Below are 22,059 nucleotides of genomic sequence, written 5' to 3'. Positions count from 1 at the left end.
GCTACACTCAGCCACAACCTTCTTCCTGTCACATGAATTGTTATCACAATCCAGATAGACTCGCCTGTTCTTAAATGTATTTAAGGTCACGTTCTTTAGGAGGATAAGGAAATGGTACAGTAATCCTCACTGTTAATACGCTGAGAGATTATGAACCCACACAGCGTCGCCTGTATTTTAAGTGGAAAGTGCAGCCTGGGAGGTTATTAATTGTTCACCGCATGCTTTCACTGAAGGGTGAAAGTTCAAAGCAGTATTTAGCATTGGGCTGACTGCACCATTCATACAAAGGCAGCTCTGTGTCAGAGCCCAGGGAATGTGTTTGTTCCTGTCGCTCGTTCTCAGGATGTGGGATTTACTGTGTCTGAGCCAGCAGCAATTGCCAATCCTGAGAAGTTGAACAACTTCAATTTTTAGCGAATTGAAATTCACAGAAATGAGCCATTCGGCCTGACTCGTGTGTACTCTCGAGCCTCCCCTAACCATATTCGGGCATTTGGCAAGTAAACTGTTTTTAAAATATACTGTAGATCCAGGAGCACGGATCGTGTGCAGACAAGATGCCTGCTTTAGGGAAACAGTGGAGCAGAGACTGGGGGAGGGAAATTCACTTTCTTCCTGGGCAGCTGTCAGTGAATCCACTCCAAAAGCTCCTTGGCGATGTTTGTCGATTCCAGCAATTTTGCTTGCACATTTTTTTTTCAAATTTGGGTTCAATGTTTTTTTTAAAAGGCAGACCCTGCAATTCTAGGAGCAAGTGAGGATTTCAGATGCTGGAGAGTCAGTCGAAAAGTGTGGTGCTGGAAAAGCGCAGCAGGTCAGGCAGCATCCGAGGAGCAGGAGAATCAACGTTTTGAGCATAAGCCCTTCTTCAGGAATATGGAGTAGCCTGTATATCAGGAGAAAGTGAGGACTGCAGATGCTGGAGATCCGAGCTGAAAATGTGGTGCTGGAAAAGCGCAGCAGGTCAGGCAGCATCCAAGGAGCAGGAGAATCGACATTTCGGGCAGCCTGTGTATCAGGAAGGATAAGGTTGCATGAGAGAGGCCACTCCCCACATTCCTGATGAACGGCTTATGCCCAAAATGTCGACTGTCCCGATGCTGCCTGATCTGCTGTGCTTTTTCAGTGTCACACTTTTTGATGCTGGAATCCTAAGTCTGGCCTGTTTTTTTTCTCAGTCCAGGAACACTCATTCCACTCAGTAATGATACTAATCCCATGCATGAATAAAAGTTCTCGTTTGGACGTTCAATAACACAGTTTTTATTTAATCCATCAAAGGGATGTGGGCATCATTTGGCTAGATCAGTATTTATTGTCATCCCTAATTTTCCAGACAGTAACCAACCACACTGCTATTGGTCTGGGGTCACCTAGTCTGGCCTTACGCGTAAGGATGGCAGTTCCCTTCCCTGACGTGAACCAGATGGAGTTTTCCTTAATAGAATCCTTGCAGTGTGGAAACAGGCCCTTCAGCCCAACAAGTCCACACTGACCCTCCGCAGAGTAACCCACGCAGACCAATTCCCATACCCTGACTTATGCCCCTAACCTACACATCCCTGAACACGATGAACAATTTAGCATGGCTAATTCACCTAGCCTGCACATCTTTGGACTGTGGAAGGAAACCAGAGCACCCAGAGGAAACCCACGCAGACACTGGGAGAATGTGTAAACTCCACACAGACAGTCACCCAAGGCAGGAATTGAACCAGGGCCCCTAGTGCTGTGAGGCAGCAATGTTAACCACTGAACCACTGTGCCGCCCCCAACAGTGGATTCATGGTTATCATCAGACTCTTAATTCCAGATTTTTATTGAATCCAAGTTCCACCGTCTGACCTGGTGGGATTCTCTGGTTGCCAGAACATTACCAGGTCTCTGGATTACTGCTGGTGGGGGAAGGTGGCAAAGAGTACAATGGGTGAATGGGGGTGGAATGTCCTATCACCTCCATCCCCATCCCCATTCACCAATTTTACCTATCACCTTCATCCCACCCCCATCCACCCTTTGTACTCTTTGCCACCTTCCCCCACCCTCCTCCCTGACCTATCCCCTTCATCCCCACCCCCACTCACCTATTGTACTCTATACTACTTTCTCCCCACCCCCACCCACCCTCTTATTTATCTCTCCACCCTGCAGGCACTCTGCCTTTATTCCTGATGAAGGGCTTTTGCCTGAAACGTCAATTTTCCTGCTCCTCAGATGCTGCCTGAACTGCTGTGCTTTTCCAGCACCACTCCAATCCCAAGCGCATGAATAGGAAAGGATGAGAAGGATATGGGTCAAGTGCAGGGAAATGGGGTTAGGGTGGATGGGCATGTTGGTCAGCATGGACCAGTTTGGGCCAAAGGGCCTGTCTCCGTGCTGTCGGACTCTATGATTGGCCTCTGGTATATGCGTGGGCCATCTGAGCCTAAACCATGAGCAGTATTCCACGCAGGAAGCAATATCTGATTGCTCTCACACTGGGTTGGTTTTGTTTTTTAAGGAAGGGGAGGATTTTTAAAATTCATTTGTTGGATGTGGGTATTATTGGCTGTGCCAGCATTTCTTGCCCGTCCTGAATTGTCCTTTAGAATGTGATGTTGAGACAGGATTCCTGGTGAACTGGACAGGGTGGATGTGGAAAGGTTCTTTCCCCTTGTGGGAGAATCTAGGACTAGAAGCATCACCTCAGAATCAGGAGTCACACATTTAACACACAGAAGAGGAAGAATTTCTTCCCTGAGCATAATGAATCTGTAGAATTCTTTACCACAGATGGCTATTGAGGCTGAGACACAAAGGCTGAGAAAGACATGTTTTTAATCTGCAGGAGAATCAGGAGTTATGGGGAAAAGGCAGGAAAGTGGAGTTGAGCGTCATCAGATCAGTCATGATCTCATTGAATGGAAGAGCAGACTTGATGGGCTGAATGGCCTCGTGCTGTTCCTATGTTATGTCATTAAGATCTTGAACTGCTGCATTGCATGTGCTGTAGGTAGATTCACAATCCTGAATGGGAGCAAGTTCCAGGATATTGACCCAGTGACAGTGAGGAAGTATTTCCATGATGGGGTGGTGAGTGGCTTGGAGGGGAACTTGTAGGGAATGGTGTCCCTATGCATTTATTGCCCTTGTGCTTCGAGATGGAAGTGGTCATGGGTTTGGAAGGCGCTATCAAAGGAACCTTGATGAAAGGCATTCTGTCGTTGATGCGCACTGCTGCTACTGTGATGCTGACGTGAATTATTTCAACTGTGCTGTGATCAGCTAATTGGGAGAAAGAGGAGGGCGCAGATGTTAGAAGGATCCGCTTTAATAAGCTGTACTCAAACCAGATAGATGAGCCATCAGGACTGTGTGCTCTGACAATATAGGGGCAAAGTGCGTGGCCATATGGCCTATTGTGCCCATGCTAGCTCTTTTTCGAAACATGAAACCAAGGCACCATTTGTCTTTTCACGTGGGATGTAAAAGAGCCCGTGGCACGATTGGGAAACAGAGCAAGGGAGTCGCCCTGGACTCTGGGCCAATATTCATCCGTAACCAGACAGATTATTTGGTTCTTATCACATGATATCACATTTGGAGAGCTTGCTGTGTGCAAATTGGGGCTGTCAAATTTTACTACATTACAGCTGTAACTGCACTTCAAAACTATTACATTGACTGTGATGTGCTCCAAGTCATTTTGAGGTGATTAGAGGTGCTACATAAATGCAAACTGATGTTTAACCCTGGCCTGGGTCTGTCTCAGTGTAAAGACAATGGGTCTGGCTTCCTTTTGGGTTTACCCCTCTGAACAGGAAACCCAGCTTTCAAAAGATGCTTTTTTTTAAGGATTTACAAAATGTGAATTCAAGCCAAACCCATTCTGTGATGGGGAATGTTACCATTGACGAGAGTGTGTGCTGCTGGAAAAGCACAGCAGGTTGTGCAGCGTCTGAGGAGCAGGACAATCAATGTTTCGGGCAGGAGCCCTTCAGCCCTTCCTGATGCAGGGCTGCTGCCCGAAACATCGATTCTCCTGCTCCTCAGATGCTGCCTGACCTGCTGTGCTTTTACAGCACCACACACTCTCGACTCTGATCTCCAGCATCTGCAGTCTTCACTTTCTCCCAATGTTACCATTGAGACGGACCTCATTACTTCTCAGGACATAGAACTCAAGATTAATAGCCTTTCAAATATAGAGGTCTCCCTTGGGGCGGCATAGTGGCTCAGTGGTTAACACTGCTGCCTCACAGCACCAGGGTCCCAGGTTTGATTCCAGCCTTGGGTGACTGTCTGTGTGGAGTTTGCACATTCTCCCAGTGTCTGCGTGGGTTTCCTCCGGGTGCTCCGGTTTCCTCCCACAGTCCAAAGATGTGCAGCTCAGGTGAATTGGCCGTGCTAAATTGTCCATAATGATAGGTGCATTAATCAGAGGGAAATGGGACTGGGTGGGTTACTCTTTGGAGGGTCAGTGTGGACTTGTTGGGCTGAAGGGCCTGATTCCACATTGTAGGGAATCTAATCTCTCTCAGGACCAAATCTTAATCTTGAATTATGTTGTTGTTAAGGCATTTACGACTCTGTTTATCACAGCCCTCAGTCAGCTTCCTGTACCTTATACACTTCAGCTTAGTTCTTATTCTCCTTCTTCACAGATGGTACTTCAACCTTAAGCAACGCAACATCAGTCACCAAGTCTCCTGAAGCTAACCACTTGGAGAAATGCCCTGACGATCCACCAGAACTTGGTAAGTGAAGAGAGGAAATTGTCAAAGCCTCGTTATTGACACAGCATTTTTAGCATAAAAAGGTAAAAGTTACAGAGTCTTACAGCACGGAAACAGACGCTTCAATCCAACTCTTCCATGCTGACCAAGTTTCCCAAACTAAACTAGTCCTATTTGCCTACATTTGGACTATATCCCTCTAAACCTTGCCTATTCAAGTACTGACTGAATGACTTTTAAATGTGATAACTGTACCTGCCTATGTCATTTCCTCTGGCAGGTCATTCCACATATCAACTACACTCTGTGTGGAAAAAGTTGCCTCTCGGGTCCCTTTTAACTCCTTCTCTCCTCTCACAATTATGCCCCTTAGTTTTGAACTCCCTAACCTGAAGGAAAAAGACATTTACAATTTACCTTATCTAGGCACCTCATGATTTTATGAACTTGGAGAAAGATTACCCCTCAACTTCCTAAGCTCCAGTGAAAAAAAGTCCCAGCCTATCCTTGTAACTCAAACCGTCCAGTCACAGCAAAATCCCTGTAAATCTTTTCTGAACCCTCTCCAAATTAATAACATCCTTCCAATAGCAGGGAGACCAGAACTGTACATTGTCACTAGATGTTGAAAATTCCTCTAGTTCATTATCGGGACTAAAGTCACTATCCACAGACTATCACAAACTTCGCTCCCTGGGTGACAGTTCCATCCTCCTCAAAGGTGGATCTTAGCTGCTCACATGTCATATTGAAGTCAAGATGAACTTCCAACCTCTTACCTGTTTGTTCAGTGCTTTACTCCCACCCCTGCCTCAACTCGTCTGCTGCTGAAACTCCCATTTGTGTTTCTTCCCTAATCGCTGGTCTTGAATACTCTAATGCTACACACCGCGCCCCCCCAAATCCCCCCAGCCGGCCTCTCATCTCCCACTCACCGTGAGGCCGGACTGATCTCTCCTGCCTCTGTCCTAACTCTCACCAAGTCCTGTTTCACCATCGCCCCTCTGTTTGTTAAACTCCATTACCTCTCAGTCTGGCAAAAAGCACAGTTTTACAATTTCAGTATTGCTGGAAACAGACATATTTTCATCTTGCGCTCTTTAGGACAATTTGCAAGAAATACCAGTTCAAGAGGAAAGCAATGTTATACACAGTGAGGATAATAATGATTGGTTGGCAAATGGAATTTGATTGGTAGAGGCATTTCTTTAGTAGCAATGCTCTACCAATCAGAGTCCACTCGCCACCCAATCATCAATTTCCTTTGAAACAGGATAAATGTGTTTCCTTGATGTACACACGTTGATGGGGCCAGTAACATAAGTGACTGCACTCCATTACCTGCACTGTGATGTCATTACATGTGCAGACTGCCCCACTTTTAGTTAATTGTAATCAGTTTCCCAAAGGATCCCCCTTGCTGCCCTGGGCTCTTCCAATGTCATCTCTGTGACAGGCAAGTGGAGACCATGGCCTAGTGGTGTTATTCCTAGACCATTAATCCAGAGGCCGAGGTAATGTTCTGGGGACCTGTATTTGAATCCCAGCACTGCAGATGGTGGAATTTGAATTCAGTAAAAGTTTGGAAATAAGGGAAATCATGAGATCATTGCTGATTGTCAGAATACTCTGTCTGGGTCACTATTGTCCTCAGGGAATGAAAATCTGCTGTCCTTACCCAGGTCATAGAGTCATACAACATGGAAACGGGCCCTTCTTGGATTCATGGGAGGGTTTATTTTAGCAGAGAAGCCTTTAATTCTCACATGTAAAAGTTGGCATTATATTAACCTCTTCACTTGCAGGTAAACGTAACATGGAAACAGACCCTTCAGTCCAACCAGTCCATGCTGACCATTTTTTCCAAGCTAAACTAGTCCCACTTACCTGCATTTGGCCCATTTCCCTCCAAACCTTTCCTATTCATGAACTTATCCAAATATCTTTTAAACATTGTAATTGTACCTACGTGCACCACTCCCTCTAGAAGTTCATGCCACACACGAACCACTCTCTGTGTAAAAAACACAAGTTGCCCCTTATGTCCTTTATAAATCTTTCTCCTCTCACCTTAAAAATATGCTCCGGAATTTTGAACTCCCCCACCCTGTGGAAAAGACCTTTGTCATTCACCTTATCTACACTCTTCATGACCTCATATGTTTGGCTTATATGGATCTCTAGACATAGTGATGTGTTCAACTCACAATGGGCAATAAATGCTGACCTAGACATTGCTCCTGTAAATGAGTTTTTACAAAGCCCTTAGTTCTGTGTTCGTGGGTGGGTGGGTGTGTGTATGTGTGTGTGTGCGCGCACATTCCTGCATGTGTATGTGTGTGTGTGAGCACATTCCTGCACGTGTATGCGTGTGGGTGCACGCGCACGTGCGCATTCCTGCATGTAGATATGTGTATGCGCACACGTGTGTGTTTCAGCACATACGTGCATGTGAGTGTGCGCGTGCTTTCCTACTCAATGGGGGCATTCACATTAGACATTTTGATTCAGTAATGCTGCTGTGAAGCACCTTGGGATATGTTACTATGTTAAAGGCACTATATAAATGTAAATTGTTGTTGATTAACACAGACTGGATAGTCCACCTACACTCATAATCATATTTATAACTCTCCAGTAGTACTGGCTTAGTTCTGCACAGTGACAGGATTTTTCCAGCCCTCTCAGTGAGGGGGCTGGTTGGATTCACCGAATGGCAGTATCCCACCAGGGTTTGCTCTAGAATTCTAAGCCAGAGCAGCTGTCACTATTCGTCAAGGAGAAGGAGTTCAATATGTCCACCCTCTGACTCAGGAATATTACCACAGAGCCAAAAGCTGACTCCAGCCCTTTCTGGTTTTGTCAGTCTTCACTGTGGCTCCTCAGACATCTCGCCTGTCTCTGAATACAAAGACTGGGGTTCAAATCCTTTCAGACTAAACTCCAGACTGACACTGCAGAACATTGTTCTCCTTTAGACATTGTTTTAAACCCGAGGACCTATCTCCCTCTGCATAAATGCAAAAGACATAAAACTAAAAGCATGACGTTATTCTGAGAGCCACAGAATTCCTGGTCTACTGTTTATCTCTAAGTGAGCGGCATTAAAAACAGATTAACTGGGATCTTGCTCTATGAAATACACAAGCGTATTTTCAACATTAAGAAAGTGAGTACACTTCCATACTATTTAATTTACCACAAATTAGTGTTTGGTAATTATGCTAGTTTAGGTAATAGCATATGTAAAATGTTGTTCTAACATTTTACTTTCTATTTATAACATACACAGCATGCTATAATTGGGTGTCCTGAGGTGATGAAAGGGACTTTGGTTTGTAAACAGTCAGGTCTGTCATCCTTCAAAAAGATTATTTTAAATCAGTTCATCCAGGACAGGTGGGACTTGAATCCAGATGCTCTGGCCTGGAGATTCTGCATCACAAACTCCTTCTTTAATAGTTAGCTGAAAGAGACACAAATATGTTTACAGAATCACAGAACTGTAACAGTGCAGGAAGCCATTCAGCCCATCATACCTGCTGTCTGAGCAGTTTAACTTTATGCTGATGTCCTGCACTTGCCATAAAACCTTTCTATTTAAATAACCATCTCATACCCTCTTGAATATCTCAATCGCGTCACATTCCAGGCAATGCATTCCAGATCATAACCGCTCGCTGTGTGGAAACGTTCAATCACATGTCTGATTTGTTTCCTTTGCAGAACACTTCAAAATCGTGTGCGCTCACACTCGATCGGTTTCTGAACAGAAACAGTCTCTCCCTATCCACTCTGTGTAGACTGCTGATGATTGTGAAAATTCCAGTCAAATCTCCCTTTAACCTTGTCCTCTCCAACAAAACTAGTCCCAGCCTCTCCCTCATAACTGGAGCACCTCCTGTCCCAAAGTGATTGGCTCATGTGGAAGGAGTCTTTCAAATGAACCAGAGTCATTCAGGAGTTGGGACGTCATGCTGAGGTTGTGCAGGATGTTGGTGAGGCTTGTTCTGGAGTACTGTGTGCAGTTCTGGTCACTCTATTCTAGGAAGGATATTGTTAATGTGGAGAGGGTTCAGAAAAGATTTATCAAGATGTTGACGGGAATGGAAGGTTTGAGTTATAAAAATAGACTGGAACGACTCTGACTTTTTTCACTGGAGTGTAGGAGATTGAGAAGTGACCTTGTTGTGGTTTATAAAATCATGAGGGGCATGGATAAGGGGAATGACAAGAGTCTTTTCCCGAGGGAGGAGGATATCCAAACTAGGGGGCGTACGTTTAAGGTGAGGGGAGAGAGATTTAAAAAGGACATAAGGGCAACCGTTTTGCACAGAGTCTGGAAAGAACTGCCAGAGGAAGTGGTGGGTGTGAGGGCAGTCACGACATTAGTTACAAAAGACATTTGGATAAGTGTATGAATAGGAAATGTTCGGGGGTATGTGGGCCAAGTGCAGTCAGGTGGGGACCTGTTTAGTTTGGGATTATGGTTGGCATGGACTGGTGGACCAAAGAGTCTGTTTCTGTGCTGCATGACTCTCTGACTCTATCTGTGAGGACTTACTGTGCACAAATTGGTTGCTGCATCTACAACAGTTTAGATGTACTTTATTGACAGAAGAGCTCTTTGGGATGGCCTGAGGTTGCTTAGGGCACTATGCAAATGCAGATTCTTTCCTTATTTCCTCTTAACCAGACGATTTGTTCACTCATCATTGCTTGCAACTTTAATGGCTATACCTCAAATTACTGAACCATTTTAGGGGGCAGTTTAGTGCCCTCCCACATTGCTGCGGGTCTGTAATAATGTGTGAACTTCAGTGGATTATATAGTTGGGTAGATACTAACTTAATATTTTGGATTTTATTGAATTCAAATTCCCCAGCTGCTGAGGTAGGGCTTGAGCCCTTGTCTTCAGATCATTGTGTGGAGGTGCTGGTTTTGGACTGGGGTGGACAAAGTCAAAGATCACACGACCCCCCACTTACAGTTCAAAAGGTTTATTTGAAATCACAAGTTTCAGATCATTAGTCCAGCCTCTGGTCTGCTAACCTGATGACATAACCCACTATCAAGGTGGCACAGTTTAGGGCTATTGACCTTATACAGCACCTTTCAGACCCACAAATACTACCATCTGGAAGGATAAGGGCAGCAGATACATGGGAACACCACCCCCTGCAGGTTCCCCTCCAAGCTACTCACCATCCTGACTTGGAGGTGTCTCACCATTCCTTCAGTGTCACTGGATCAAAATCCCTAACAGCATTATGGGTATCCCAGTAACCCATGGCAAGAATCCGCTCCCCCTCACCTTCTCAAGGATAGCCAGGGAGGGGCAATAAATGCTGACCCAGCAAGTGACACCCACATCCTCCTAGTCATTCTTTTAAAACGTGGACATATCAATGAACTAATCTTTCAGAGAGCCAGATCAATTCTCTGGTGACATGAGTTGACAGAAATTGGAAGCTGATGGAGTTTAAGTTTGATTAAGAAATGGAAACTATAAATCTAGTCTCAGTAATTTTTTCTTTGGAGCGTTGGAGGTTGAGAGATGACCTGATAGGAGTTTATAGAATAATGAGATGTACAGATAGAGTTAGTGGTAGTTGTCTTTTCCCTGAGGTGGGAAATTTCAAGACTAAGGGACACATGTTTAAGGTGAAAGGAGATAGATTTTAAGACATGAGGCAATTTTTTTACAGAGTGGTTTGCGTGTGGAATGAACTTCCTGAGGAAGTGGTGGATGTGGGTACAATTACAATGTTTGAAAGACATTTGGATGAGAACATGAATAGGAAAGGTTTGGAGAGATATAGGCCAGGAGCAGGCAGGTGGGACCAGTTTGTTTTGGGATTATGATTGCAATGGACCGGTTGGACCGAAAGGGTTTGTTTCTGTGTTGTAATACTCTGATGGGAATCATTGTCAACTAGCATCGAGTAAAACCCCATCTGGTTCACTAATATACTTCATGGAAGGAAATCTGCCACCCTTACCTGGTCTGGCCTACATGTGACTCCAGACCCACAGCAATGGGCTTAACTCTTAACTGCTCTGTGAAACAATCCAATGACCTACTGAGTGTGAGGGCAGTTAGAAATTGCCAGCGATACCCACATCCCACAGAAGAAAAAATAAATGCTACCATATCTCTTGAGTTATCTTCAAGTTTTTTCCAGTCATTTTCTTTTGAACTCTTATGAAGGATTGCAGTAGCTTTATTTTATCTTGTCTGTCTTGGGATTTATTGTCACATGTACTGAGATACAGTGAAAAGTATTGTTTTGCATGCTGTCCAGACGAATCATACCTTAGATAAGCGCATTGCTGATATTCTGTGCCTATCCCCAGTTGCCCTTATGAGAGTCGAGGACTATTGGGGGTGGGGTGAGTGAGACAGGAAAGCGAAGTTTGAGACCACGACCGGATTGATAATGAGCTTTTTGAATACTGGACCAGGCTCGAGGGGCCAAATGGCCTTTGCTCCTACTGTATTCCACACTTCAGAATGGGGCTCAGTATGACCAGTGTATTCTTTTCCAAAACCTTCTGGCATTTCCCAATAGGAACCAACGGGATTAACAAATTCCTCTGCTTTTGTATTTTTACTGGTTAACAGTTGGGCCCCTGAGGATTGTGTTCGATGAGGAGCAGTCAATGGAACAGCTGGTTGAATTAAACACCTACGTGGAGTTTGGAGGCCACTACAAGCCACCGGACTGCATTCCCCTGCAACGCATTGCCATTATTATCCCGTTCCGAAACAGGGAGCACCACCTCCGGCACTGGCTGTACTACCTTCACCCGATCCTGCGTCGGCAGCAGGGAGAGTATGGGATTTACGTTATCGAGCAGGTACCTCATACCTCCATTACCAGATCTCTGTCCTCCAAGGTGAAAGGGGGGATTTGACAGAGGCGTTCAACATTTTGGAAGGTTCCACTGGAATAAACGCTGTCTCCAGTGGTGGATGGGTCAGTAGTCAGACAATACGCAGATTCAAGAACCAGGGACACGAAGTATTACTTTACATGGGGATTTGTCATGATCTGGGATGTGCTGCTTAAAACTGTATTGGATGATCCAATAGATCCAACCTCGATCTTTTGATGTTTAGTCAAAGTCCAAGGTGACTTTATTCAAACATACAGCACAGAAACAGACCCTTCAGTCCAACTTGTCTATGCTGACCAAGTTTCCCAAACTAAACTTCGTTCCATTTGCATTCGTTCCATATCCCTCTAACCTTTCCTATTCACGTTCCTGTCCAAATGTCTTTTAAATGTAACTGTTTCTGCATCTACCAGTTCCTCTGGCAGTTCATTCCACACATGAACCATTCGCTGTGTGCAAAAGTTGCTGCTCAGGTCCCTTTTAAATCTTTCTCCTCATAGCTTAAAGTTACACCCCTGAGTCTTGAACTCCCCACCCTCATACCCCTTCAGTCTCACCTTCACACCCCCACACTCTCACCCTCACACCCCAACATTCTCACTCTCACACACTCTCACTCTCTCTCTCACACACCCACACATTCACCCTCTCACCCCCTCACTCTCACCCTCACACCCCCCTCACTCTCACCTTCACACTCACTCTCTCATACCCACATTCTCACTTTGATATCCCCACACCCTAAAACCCACACTCTCACACCCTAACACACACACCCTCACACCCCCACACTCTCATTCTCACACTCTCACCCTTACACCACCACAGTCTAACCCTCAAACACCTACACTTACTCTCACACTCTCTCATACATACACACCTCTGTCAGGAAACACAGCACTGAGGAGGGCATTATGTTTGTCTGATATAGCTGATGGGTTGGGGAGCTCCTTTAGAATGGGGCTGTTAGGAAATAAGTCCATGTTTACATTTAATCCAGTGGCTGGATGAAGTTTTGTGATTTAGACAGCAAAGTGTTGCTCAATAGAGATCAGCAATATCTGTTTAATGATTCATTCAACAAAACTAGGTCTGATTTTCCAATGCGATCACTCAAATCCAAGCCATACATTAGGTGGGCCCACTCAGTAAATCAGCTCGGCAACGGAAACCTTGGTTCTCCGCCCGTTCGTGTTGCCTCATTTCCTAGTATCGCTTTCTGTGTCATTGCCACGATTTTTGGTTAAGAGATACTTCTTGCAATTGAAGCAAAAATGATGTCATTTCCTTTTTCCTCTCCAATTCAAACAGTGTCCTGTGTAAGTCTTTAGCCCCAGCCTCCACCCCACAGAAAGGGGAAGACACTCCTAAGTTTGTGTCAGTATAGTTAGAACATAGGTCAGTACAGCACGGGAATGGGCCCTTCGGCCCATGATGTTGTGTTGAACATGACGTCAAACTAAACTAATCCCTTCTGCCTGCCCTTGGTCCATATCCCTCCATTCCTTGCACATTCATGTACTTGTCTCAAAGTCCCTTAAACACCCCTAAAATATCTGCCTTCACCACCACTTCTGGCAGCGAGTTCCACACTCCTACCTCTCTCTGTGTAAAAAAACTTGACCCTCACATCTCTTTTGAACTTTCCCTTCTCACCTTAAATGTATGCCCCCTAGTTTTGGACATTTCAACTCTGGGAAAAAGATTCTGACCGTCAACTGTGCATCTCTGCAGACCATGTGGTGTAGGTGGACCTATAATGGGCCACAAGTTTTTGGAACTCTCGGCCTAAGAGAGTATTGGAGGCAGGATCATTAAATGTCTTTAAGGCTGAGTTAGATACATTCTTGATTGACAAGGGAGTCAAAGGTTATTGAAGGGATAGATGGCAATATGGAGTTGAGACCAACAAAGATCAGAGTCAGGAAATGCACAGCAGGTCAAGCAACATCCAAAGAGCAGGACAGTCGACATTTTGGGCATAAGCCCTTCATCAGGAATCCCAAAATGTCGATTCTCCTGCTCCTCAGATGCTGCCTGACCTGCTGTGCTTTTCTAGCACCACACTCTCAACTCTGACCTCCAGCACCTGCAGTCCTCACTTTTTCCTAGCCCACAAAGATCAGTCACAATTTTATTTAATGGCAGAGCAGGTTTTTAAAGTGGTCTCTTGGAGGGAGTTCGAGGATTCTGACGAAGCAACACTGAAGGAATGGTGATATATTTCCAAAGGAGGGTGAGTGGCTTGGAGGGGAACTTGCAGAAGTTGGTGTTCCCATGTATCTGCTGCCCTTGTCCTCCTTGATGGTAGAATGTGATCGATGAGAAAAACACAAGGGAAGGTGTTCAAGAGGGTGGATGACAGGAGAGATGCAATAACAGGAGGCTTCATGGTGCATACTCTCAACAGTGTCTTGTACAACCATTTCCAAACTAAACCTCCCTACTTTTACCTTCTATTCCCTTAAATTAACTGACAACATTCCTTTTGGCTTCCTAATCACTTGTTATTCCAGTGTACTAATTAATTTGTGATTCATGTACTGGGACATCCAGGGCCCTCTGTATCTAAGAGTAGGTGTAATATGGCTTGGATCTTGCGGATCATGAGTGAATGTTATACATTGCAATATTCTTTTCCATCACACTCCTGACCTGTGCCTTGCAGATTGTAGACAGGCTCTGGGGAACCCGAAGGTGAGTTACTCACCAGGAAATTCCTGACCTCTGACCTGCTGCTCTAGCCACTGTGTAATGTGGTTCACCCAGTTCAGTTTCTGCTCAATGGTAGCCTCCAGAACATTGATGGTCATGCCATACAATGCAAGAGAAGTTAGTTAGAGTTTCTGTCGTTGGATTTGGTAATTGCCAGGCATTTGATCAGCATGACTGTGATTTACTGTTTGACAGCCCAAGCTTGGATATTGTCCAGGTCTTGCTACCTATGGACATAAGCTGCCTCAGTATCTGTCAATGAACATTCCCACTTTTGACATTATGATGGAAGAAAGGTCATTGATGTTGAAGGTCATTGGACTTTGAAAATCACCCTTCGGCATCCTGAAGCCAGGTCCATGATCAAGATAGGTCTGAGTGGATTGGCCTTCAGCAACCACAAATGACTCCAATCAGTGACGAGTTCTTCTCTGAATGCATGTTATAGCCAGCAAGATATTCTTGAGGCAAGGTATCCAATAGACAAAATGTAGCAGTCAGTTGGTGTGCAGCAAGATCCCATAAACAGCAATGCGGTCATCTGTTTTAGTGACACTGTTTGAGGGATACATTGGCCAGCATGCATTCTGCTCTGCTTTGAAGTACCATCGTGGGATCTTTGATGTCAGGTGAAAGGTCAGACTGGGTCACATTGGAATGTTTGCGTGCGTGTTTCTGAGCTTCAGGAATTGTTGTTAATCTGTTGGTCCCTTCCCACCAGGCTGGTGAAAACACCTTCAACCGAGCAAAGCTTCTCAACGTCGGATTTGTGGAAGCGTCGAAAGAGAACAATTACGACTGTTTCATATTCAGTGATGTCGATATTGTACCCGAGAATGACCGGAATCTCTATCGCTGCTCTCAGAATCCACGACACCTGGCCTGTGCCATGGACAAATTCGGATACAAGTAGGTACCTGAGCTGTAGCTGCTCGTCTGAAGAGCTACCTGTTCTCTCTTTTCATTTCCCCTTTTTCTCTCCTTTTCTCTCTTGATTTATTTTGTTTCACTTTATCTCCTAGACTCTCCTCATATCCTCTCCCTCTCTTTTCATCTTTCTCTCTTCCCATTCCTCCTCTCCTTTCTTTTGTCTCCCTCTTTTTTACAGTCTTTCCCTTTCTCCTTCTCTCTTTCCCTTTCTCCTTCTCTCTTTCCCCTCTCATTTTATTTCTCTTCTTTCTCTTTGTTGTTTCCTTTTGTTCCCTCTTTCCTTTTCTCTTTCTGACTTTTGTCTTTCTCTCTCTCATATTCTCTCTTGATCACTCTCCTGCTGTCTCCTTTATCTTTCTCTCCTTTTCCCTTTCTTTATCCCTCATGCATTCCGTAGTTCTTTTTTCTTTCTGTCGCTTTTCATGTTTCAATTTCTATTTTTTTCTCCTTTCCTTTTTCCTCTTTCTCCTTCCTTTCTGTCGCTCCCTTGTTTTCTCTCTCTTGCTCGTTCAGTTGCATTCCTTACTTCTTTTATTCCACTGACGTGCACATCCCCTTTTCCTTAGCAGCATTTTTCACTGAAATCACTCACAGAGACAACACCAGCCCCTTCCTCCCACATTGCTCAGGGTTTGGGATCCCTGCACCAACAATACAGTTGACTTGTTTGTTTGCCCCAATGAGTCTCTTGGCCAAGGGCAGTCACTGGCTGAGTTTTACCAAGCAAGAGGCTTAGATGCCTGGTCTGTGCTATCTTCGTCTACATGGTGGCTCAGTGGTTAGTGCTACTGCCTCACAGCGCCAGGGATCTGGGTTCACTTCCAGCCTCAGGTGACACACTGTGTCGCGTTGACACATTCTCCCCGTGTCTGCATGGGTTTCCTTTGGGTGCTCCGGTCTCCTCCCACAGTCCAAAGATGTGCAGGTTAGGTGAATTGGCTATGCTAAAATTGCCCATAGTGTTCAAAAGTGTGTTGGTTAGTTGCACTAGTCATGGGAAATGTAGTAATAGGTTAGGGGAATGTGTCTGGGTGGGATACTCTTCAGAGGGTCAGTCTGGACTTTTTGGGCCAAAAGGCCTGTTTCCACGCTATAGGGACTCTCTGATTATAATATTTTGTAATGAAAATCTGTGTTTTGTGTGTGTAGGGAGCACTGACTCAGGATGGCACATGTACAGATATCTAAGTGCACAGGGATTGGTTCAGCCAATAAAGCATTCTGTGGTCGAATAGTCTGCCCACATTCATAGACGCTTGTTCAAGCTAGTTGCCCTGTTGAGGAGTTGATGAGTCAAGGGAGTGGCATGGAAAGAAAGCAGACAGAGTGGAGACACTTTTCTTTAAACATTCCCTGGCGTGATATTGTTTGAACTCTCAAGTAGTTGGTGTGGTTTCTCAGTGGGTATTAACTGCAGTCGGATTTGTTGTTTCATGCACTGCTCCAGCACTTCTAATATTCCTGGTGTGTAATTAAAGGAGATGTAATTGGAGTAATGGGAGAACTGGTTACTACACAATTAAAATAGACAAGACGTAGAGTTTACAAGAGGGGCGGGGTTAACAGGAATGGGACAAACTAACTGTTGACAATACTGGGCGGTGTTGGTGCAAAACCATTCCAACTAAGCAGGGGTGAGTGATGGGCATCAGCAAACCCCACAGATCATTCTGTGCGAACAAGGGCTGGTATTGATAAAACCATAAGGATATAGGAGCAGAAGCAGACCTTTCAGCCTATCGATTCTGCTCTGCCATTCAATGAGATCATGGTTGATCTGACAATCCTCAACACCATTTTCCTGCCTTTGACCCATAACACTCAATTTCACTTGCTGATTTCAAATCTGTCAATCTCAGCCTTGAATATACTTAATATCCCAGCTTTGATGGTCCTCTGCAATAAAGAATGCCACAGATAAATGACCTGGAGGAGTGGCTTGAAGGCTGGGTGAGCAAGTTTGCGGATGACACGAAAGTCGGTGGAGTTGTGGACAGCGAAGAAGGATGTGGTAGGTTACAGCGGGATATAGATAAGTTGCAGAGCTGGGCAGTAAGGTGGCAAATGGAATTCAATGTAGCTAAGTGTGAAGTCATTCACTTTGGCAGGAGTAACAAGAAGATGGATTACTGGGCTAATGGTAGACTACTTGGTAGTGTGGATGAGCAGAGGGATCTTGGTGTCCATGTACACAGATCTTTGAAAGTTGCCACCCAGGTAAATAGCGCTGTGAAGAACGCATATGGTGTACTGGGCTTTATTGGTAGAGGAATTGAGTTCCGGAGTCCTGAGGCCATGTTGCAGTTGTATAAGACTCTGGTGCGGCCTCATCTGGAATATTGTGTGCAGTTTTGGTCGCCATACTTTCGGAAGGATGTGGAGGCACTGGAACGAGTGCAGAGGAGGTTTACCAGGATGTTGCCTGGCATGGTAGGAAGATTGTATGAGGAAAGGCTGAGGCACTTGGGACTTTTCTCATTGGAGAAAAGAAGGTTTAGGGGAGATTTGATAGAGGTGTACAAGATGATTAGGGATTTAGATAGGGTTGACAGTGAGAACCTTTTTCCGCATATGGAGTCAGCTGTTACTAGGGACACAGCTTTAAATTAAGGGGTGGTAGGTATAGGACAGATGTTAGGGGTAGATTTTTTACTCAGCGGGTTGTGAGTTCATGGAATGCCCTGCCAGTGTCAGTGGTGGACTCTCCCTCTTTAGGGTCATTTAAGTGGGCATTGGACAAGCATATGGAGGTTATTGGGCTAGTGTAGGTTAGGTAGGCTTCGGTCGGCGCAACATCAAGGGCTGAAGGGCCTGTACTGCGCTTAATTTTTCTATGTTCTAGATTAACTACCCTCCAAGAGAAGAAATTCTTTTTCATCTCTGTCTTAAATGTACGACTCCTTACTGTGTGAGATGATGCCTTCTGGTCCTAGACTCTCCTGATTGCTTTTGCAAAAGGAAGGCTTGAACATTGAAAATGAAGTGTTTCAACTAACTAAATATTGGCAAAATACTACAGATGCTGCAAATCTGAGAGAGATACAGAAGATGATGGAGAAAGCTAACAGGTCTGGCAGCATCTGTGGACTGAGAAACAGAGTTACCATCTTGAGTCCGGCATGCTTGTTCTTCAGAACTGAAGAACTCTGAAGAAGAGCTATACTGCACTCGAAATGTTAACTTTGTTCCTCACTCTACAGATGGTGAGTCGAAAAGTGTGGTGCTGGAAAAGCATAGAAGGTCAGGCAGCATCTGAGGAGAAGGAGAGTCGACATTTCGGGCATAAGCCCTTCTTCAGGAATCTTGAGGGGGGGAAGGGGCTGAGAGATAAATTGGAGGGTGGAGGTAGGGCTGGGAGGAAGGTAGTTGGGAAGGAGATAGGTAGATGCAGGTGGGGGTAACTGTGATCGGTTGGAGGGGTGGGTGGAGCCAAAGCCTCAGTTTCACTCATTGAAGAGCTCTTTGACATTGATCCCTCAGGCAACATTTACCTTGGTGCCTGTGGGATCTTGCTGTGCACTGATTAGCTGCTGCACTTTCTCACAGCAGTCAGTCAAATTGTGTTTCGAAATTTGTCTTATTGGCTGCAATGTGGTTTGAATTATCCTGGGGCAGTATGAAAATCTGACTCATTTTCCTTCTTCCCTGCACTCACCTGACGGTGCTCCCAGTTTCCAGCCTTGTCCCATGATGCCAATTCATGCAATTAACTGTCTGTCTACCAGAAATCAGTGCTGCTACTCTCTCGCCATCATCTCCGCCCCCCGCCCCCCAACCTTCTGTCACTCTCTTTCTCTCGCCCCCTCTCCCACCTAACCTTTCTTGCTCGCAAAAGCCCATCTGGTTTACTAATGTCCTTCAGGGAAGGAAATCTGCCATCCTTACCCGGTCTGGACTACATGTGACTCCAGTCCCATAATAATGTGGTTGACCCTTTGATACATCATCACAAGGCACTCAATCTGAGGGTTGATACTGGTCTTGCCATCAATATCCTTAACCCATGAAAGATTGAATAAAAATATCTAGTTAGTTCGCTCTCGCGCTCTCGCGCTCTCCCTCTCTTGCTATCTCCATGGTATCTCTCTCTCTCTCTCTTGCGCTCATGCTCTCTCTCGCTTTATGGGTAGCCCTGTCTCTCTCTCTCTCTCTATGGGTATATATATCTTTCCCTTTCTGTGGGTAACCCTGTCTCTCTCTCTCTCTCTCTCTCTCTCTCTCTCTCTCTCTCTCTCTCTCTCTATGGGTATCCCTGTCTCGGCTATGGGTATCTCCTAGTTCTTTGTTCAGTCTAAAATGAAAAACAGGAAATGCTGGAAATCCTCAACAACTCTGGTAGCCTTTGGGACAGACACTCATCGAGCATGGTTTTGTATGTGTTATGCATTGGTGCTTGGAGACTGGGACTAAGTGGGAGTCATATCCTACACAGTTTGACTCATACTCAGCTGGTACTGATTTTCCCTAAATTGGCCAATCAGTGGGCAGAGTGTGGGATTTTCCTTTTTCCATTCACAGGATGTGGCATTGCTTGATCGGCAAACGTTTATTGCCCAGATAGCAGTTTAAAAACTCAACCACATTGCTGTGGGTCTGGAGTCACATGTAGGCCAGACTGGGATAAGGATGGCAGATTTCCTCTCTTAAACAGCGTGAGTGAACCAGATGAGTTTTTTTGTGATAATCAGTAATGGTTTCGTGGCAGATTCATAATTCCAGATTATTATTGAATTCAAATTCCACCATCTGCCATAGGAGGATTCAACCAGGAGCCCAAAACAACACTTGGGTCTCTGGGTTAATAGTCTAGCAATTAATACCACAAGACTATCACTACCTAACATCGAGGAAACAACAGACTGCAGATTAGGGAGAGAGAGAAGGGTGCCTCAAAGTGGATTTCTCCTTTGAGTTATTTAAATGAACTCTCCGGGTACCTTTTCCAGGCCATTCCACGAAGGTCATGTTTGTATCCCACCATTACTGCTCTAAAACATTCCCATGGCATTTCACAACAGCGAGTGACATCATTTTTTTAAAAAATGGACCCCAAGACAAATTAAGAAGATATTGGGACCAGTGACCAAAAACTTGGTCAAAGAGGTAGATTTGAAGAAGCACCTTAGAGAGAAATAAAAGACCTAGTGGGAATTCCAGAGCTCAAGGCTTCTAGTAGCTGATGGTACAGCCCCAAATAAATGTTGGAATAAAGGACATGGAGGAACTTTCTTTGAAGTTATTGATGCATTTTTCTGAGGTGGCTCAATTGGGTTCTGGTGACATAATTAATTAGATTGATAGATATAAGCATGGAAACAGACCCTTCGGTCCAATTCGTCCATGCTGACCAGATGTCCTAAATTAATCTAGTTCCATTTGCCAGCATTTGGCCCATATCCCTCTAAACCCTTCCTATTCATGCCCCCGTCTAGATGCCTTTTAAATGTTGTAATTGTACCAGTCTCCACCAATTCCTATGGCAGCTCATCCCTTACATGTACCACCCTCTGTGTAAAAAAGTTTCCCCTTTGGTCCCTTTTAAATCTTGCCCCTCTCACCCTAAACCTATGCCCTCTAGCTCTGGACTCCCCCACCCCAGGGAAAATACTTTGTCTATTTATCCTATCCATGCCCCTCATGATTTTATAAATCTCTATAAGGTCACCCCACAGCCTCCGACACTTCAGAGAAAACAACCCCAGCCTATTCAGCCTCTCCTTATAGCTCAAATCCTCCAACCCTGGTAACATCCTTATAATTCTTTTCTGAACACTTTCATGTTTCACAAGATCCATCCAGTAGCAAGGAGACTAGAAATGAATATAGTATTTGAAAAGTGGCCTAACCAATGTCCTGTACAGCTGCAACATGACCTCCCAAATTGTTATTAAATTATTCACTACTCTTGGTCTGATTATTTATGAAGACTTGGGTGTAGGTTGCTCGCTGAGCTGGAAGTTCGTTTTCAGACATTTCGTCCCCATACTAGGTAACATCTTGAACTCCAAATGAAGCACTGGTGGTATAGCCTGCTTTCTATTTATATGTTTGGGTTTCCTTGGGTCAGTGATGTCACTTCCTGTGGTGACATTATTTCCTATGGTAATGTTATTTCCTGGGTTTTTTTCTCAGGGGTGATCAATAGAATCCAAGTCAGTGTGTTTGTTGATAGAGTTCCGGTTGGAATGCCATGCTTCTAGGAATTCTTGTGTGTGTCTCTGTCTGGCAGTCATTTCTGAGATGTCTTTGGTGTAGGGGAGAGTGGCTAGGGTTTCTGGACGTGTTTTATCTGCTTGTTTGGGTTTGTTGCTCAGAAATCGGCAGACTGTGTTCATTGGGTTCCCATTCTTTTTGAATACAAGATATAGATGATTTTGCTCTGCTCTGCATTGTTCCTCTGTGCTGTGGTGGCTCATTGAAATAATGTTCTAATGCAGCTTTGTTTGTGGATGTTGGGATGATTGCTTCTGTAGTTCAATATTTGGTCTGTATGTGTTGTTTTTCTATAGATGCTGGTTTGAAGTTCCCCATTGGCTGTTTGCTCTCCTGTGATATCTAGGAATGGCAGTTTGTTGTTGTTTTCCTCCTCTTTAGTGGATTTTATGCCAGTGAGGGTATTATTGATGGTCTTAAAGGTTTCCTCTAATTTGTTTTGTTTAGTGAGGACAAAGTTTGGGTTGGATGGTTGGCAGAGCTGTTTGTTCGAGTCTCTGCATTACTGCCTCTGCTAAGAACCCTGATATCGGAGATCCCATGGGTGTTCCGTTGGTTTATCTGTAGGTTTGGTTGTTGAAG

General features: G+C 44.8%; 1 protein-coding gene across 2 annotated transcripts in view; it reads left to right on the top strand.

The window, feature by feature from the left end:
- Nucleotides 1–22,059, top strand: part of LOC140494754 (beta-1,4-galactosyltransferase 2-like) — a 57,651-nt gene that overhangs the window by 21,566 nt on the left and 14,026 nt on the right. For both annotated transcript variants that reach the window (XM_072594317.1, XM_072594318.1), the window contains exons 2-4: nucleotides 4,647–4,739; nucleotides 11,345–11,580; nucleotides 15,056–15,243. In XM_072594317.1, coding sequence (XP_072450418.1) covers nucleotides 4,647–4,739; nucleotides 11,345–11,580; nucleotides 15,056–15,243 — 517 coding nt within the window. The remainder of the gene's footprint in view (nucleotides 1–4,646; nucleotides 4,740–11,344; nucleotides 11,581–15,055; nucleotides 15,244–22,059) is intronic.

This window comes from Chiloscyllium punctatum, chromosome 24 (genome assembly GCF_047496795.1).
Source record: "Chiloscyllium punctatum isolate Juve2018m chromosome 24, sChiPun1.3, whole genome shotgun sequence".
Classification (NCBI taxonomy): domain Eukaryota; kingdom Metazoa; phylum Chordata; class Chondrichthyes; order Orectolobiformes; family Hemiscylliidae; genus Chiloscyllium; species Chiloscyllium punctatum.
This window is presented reverse-complemented; position numbering and strand designations above follow the sequence as displayed.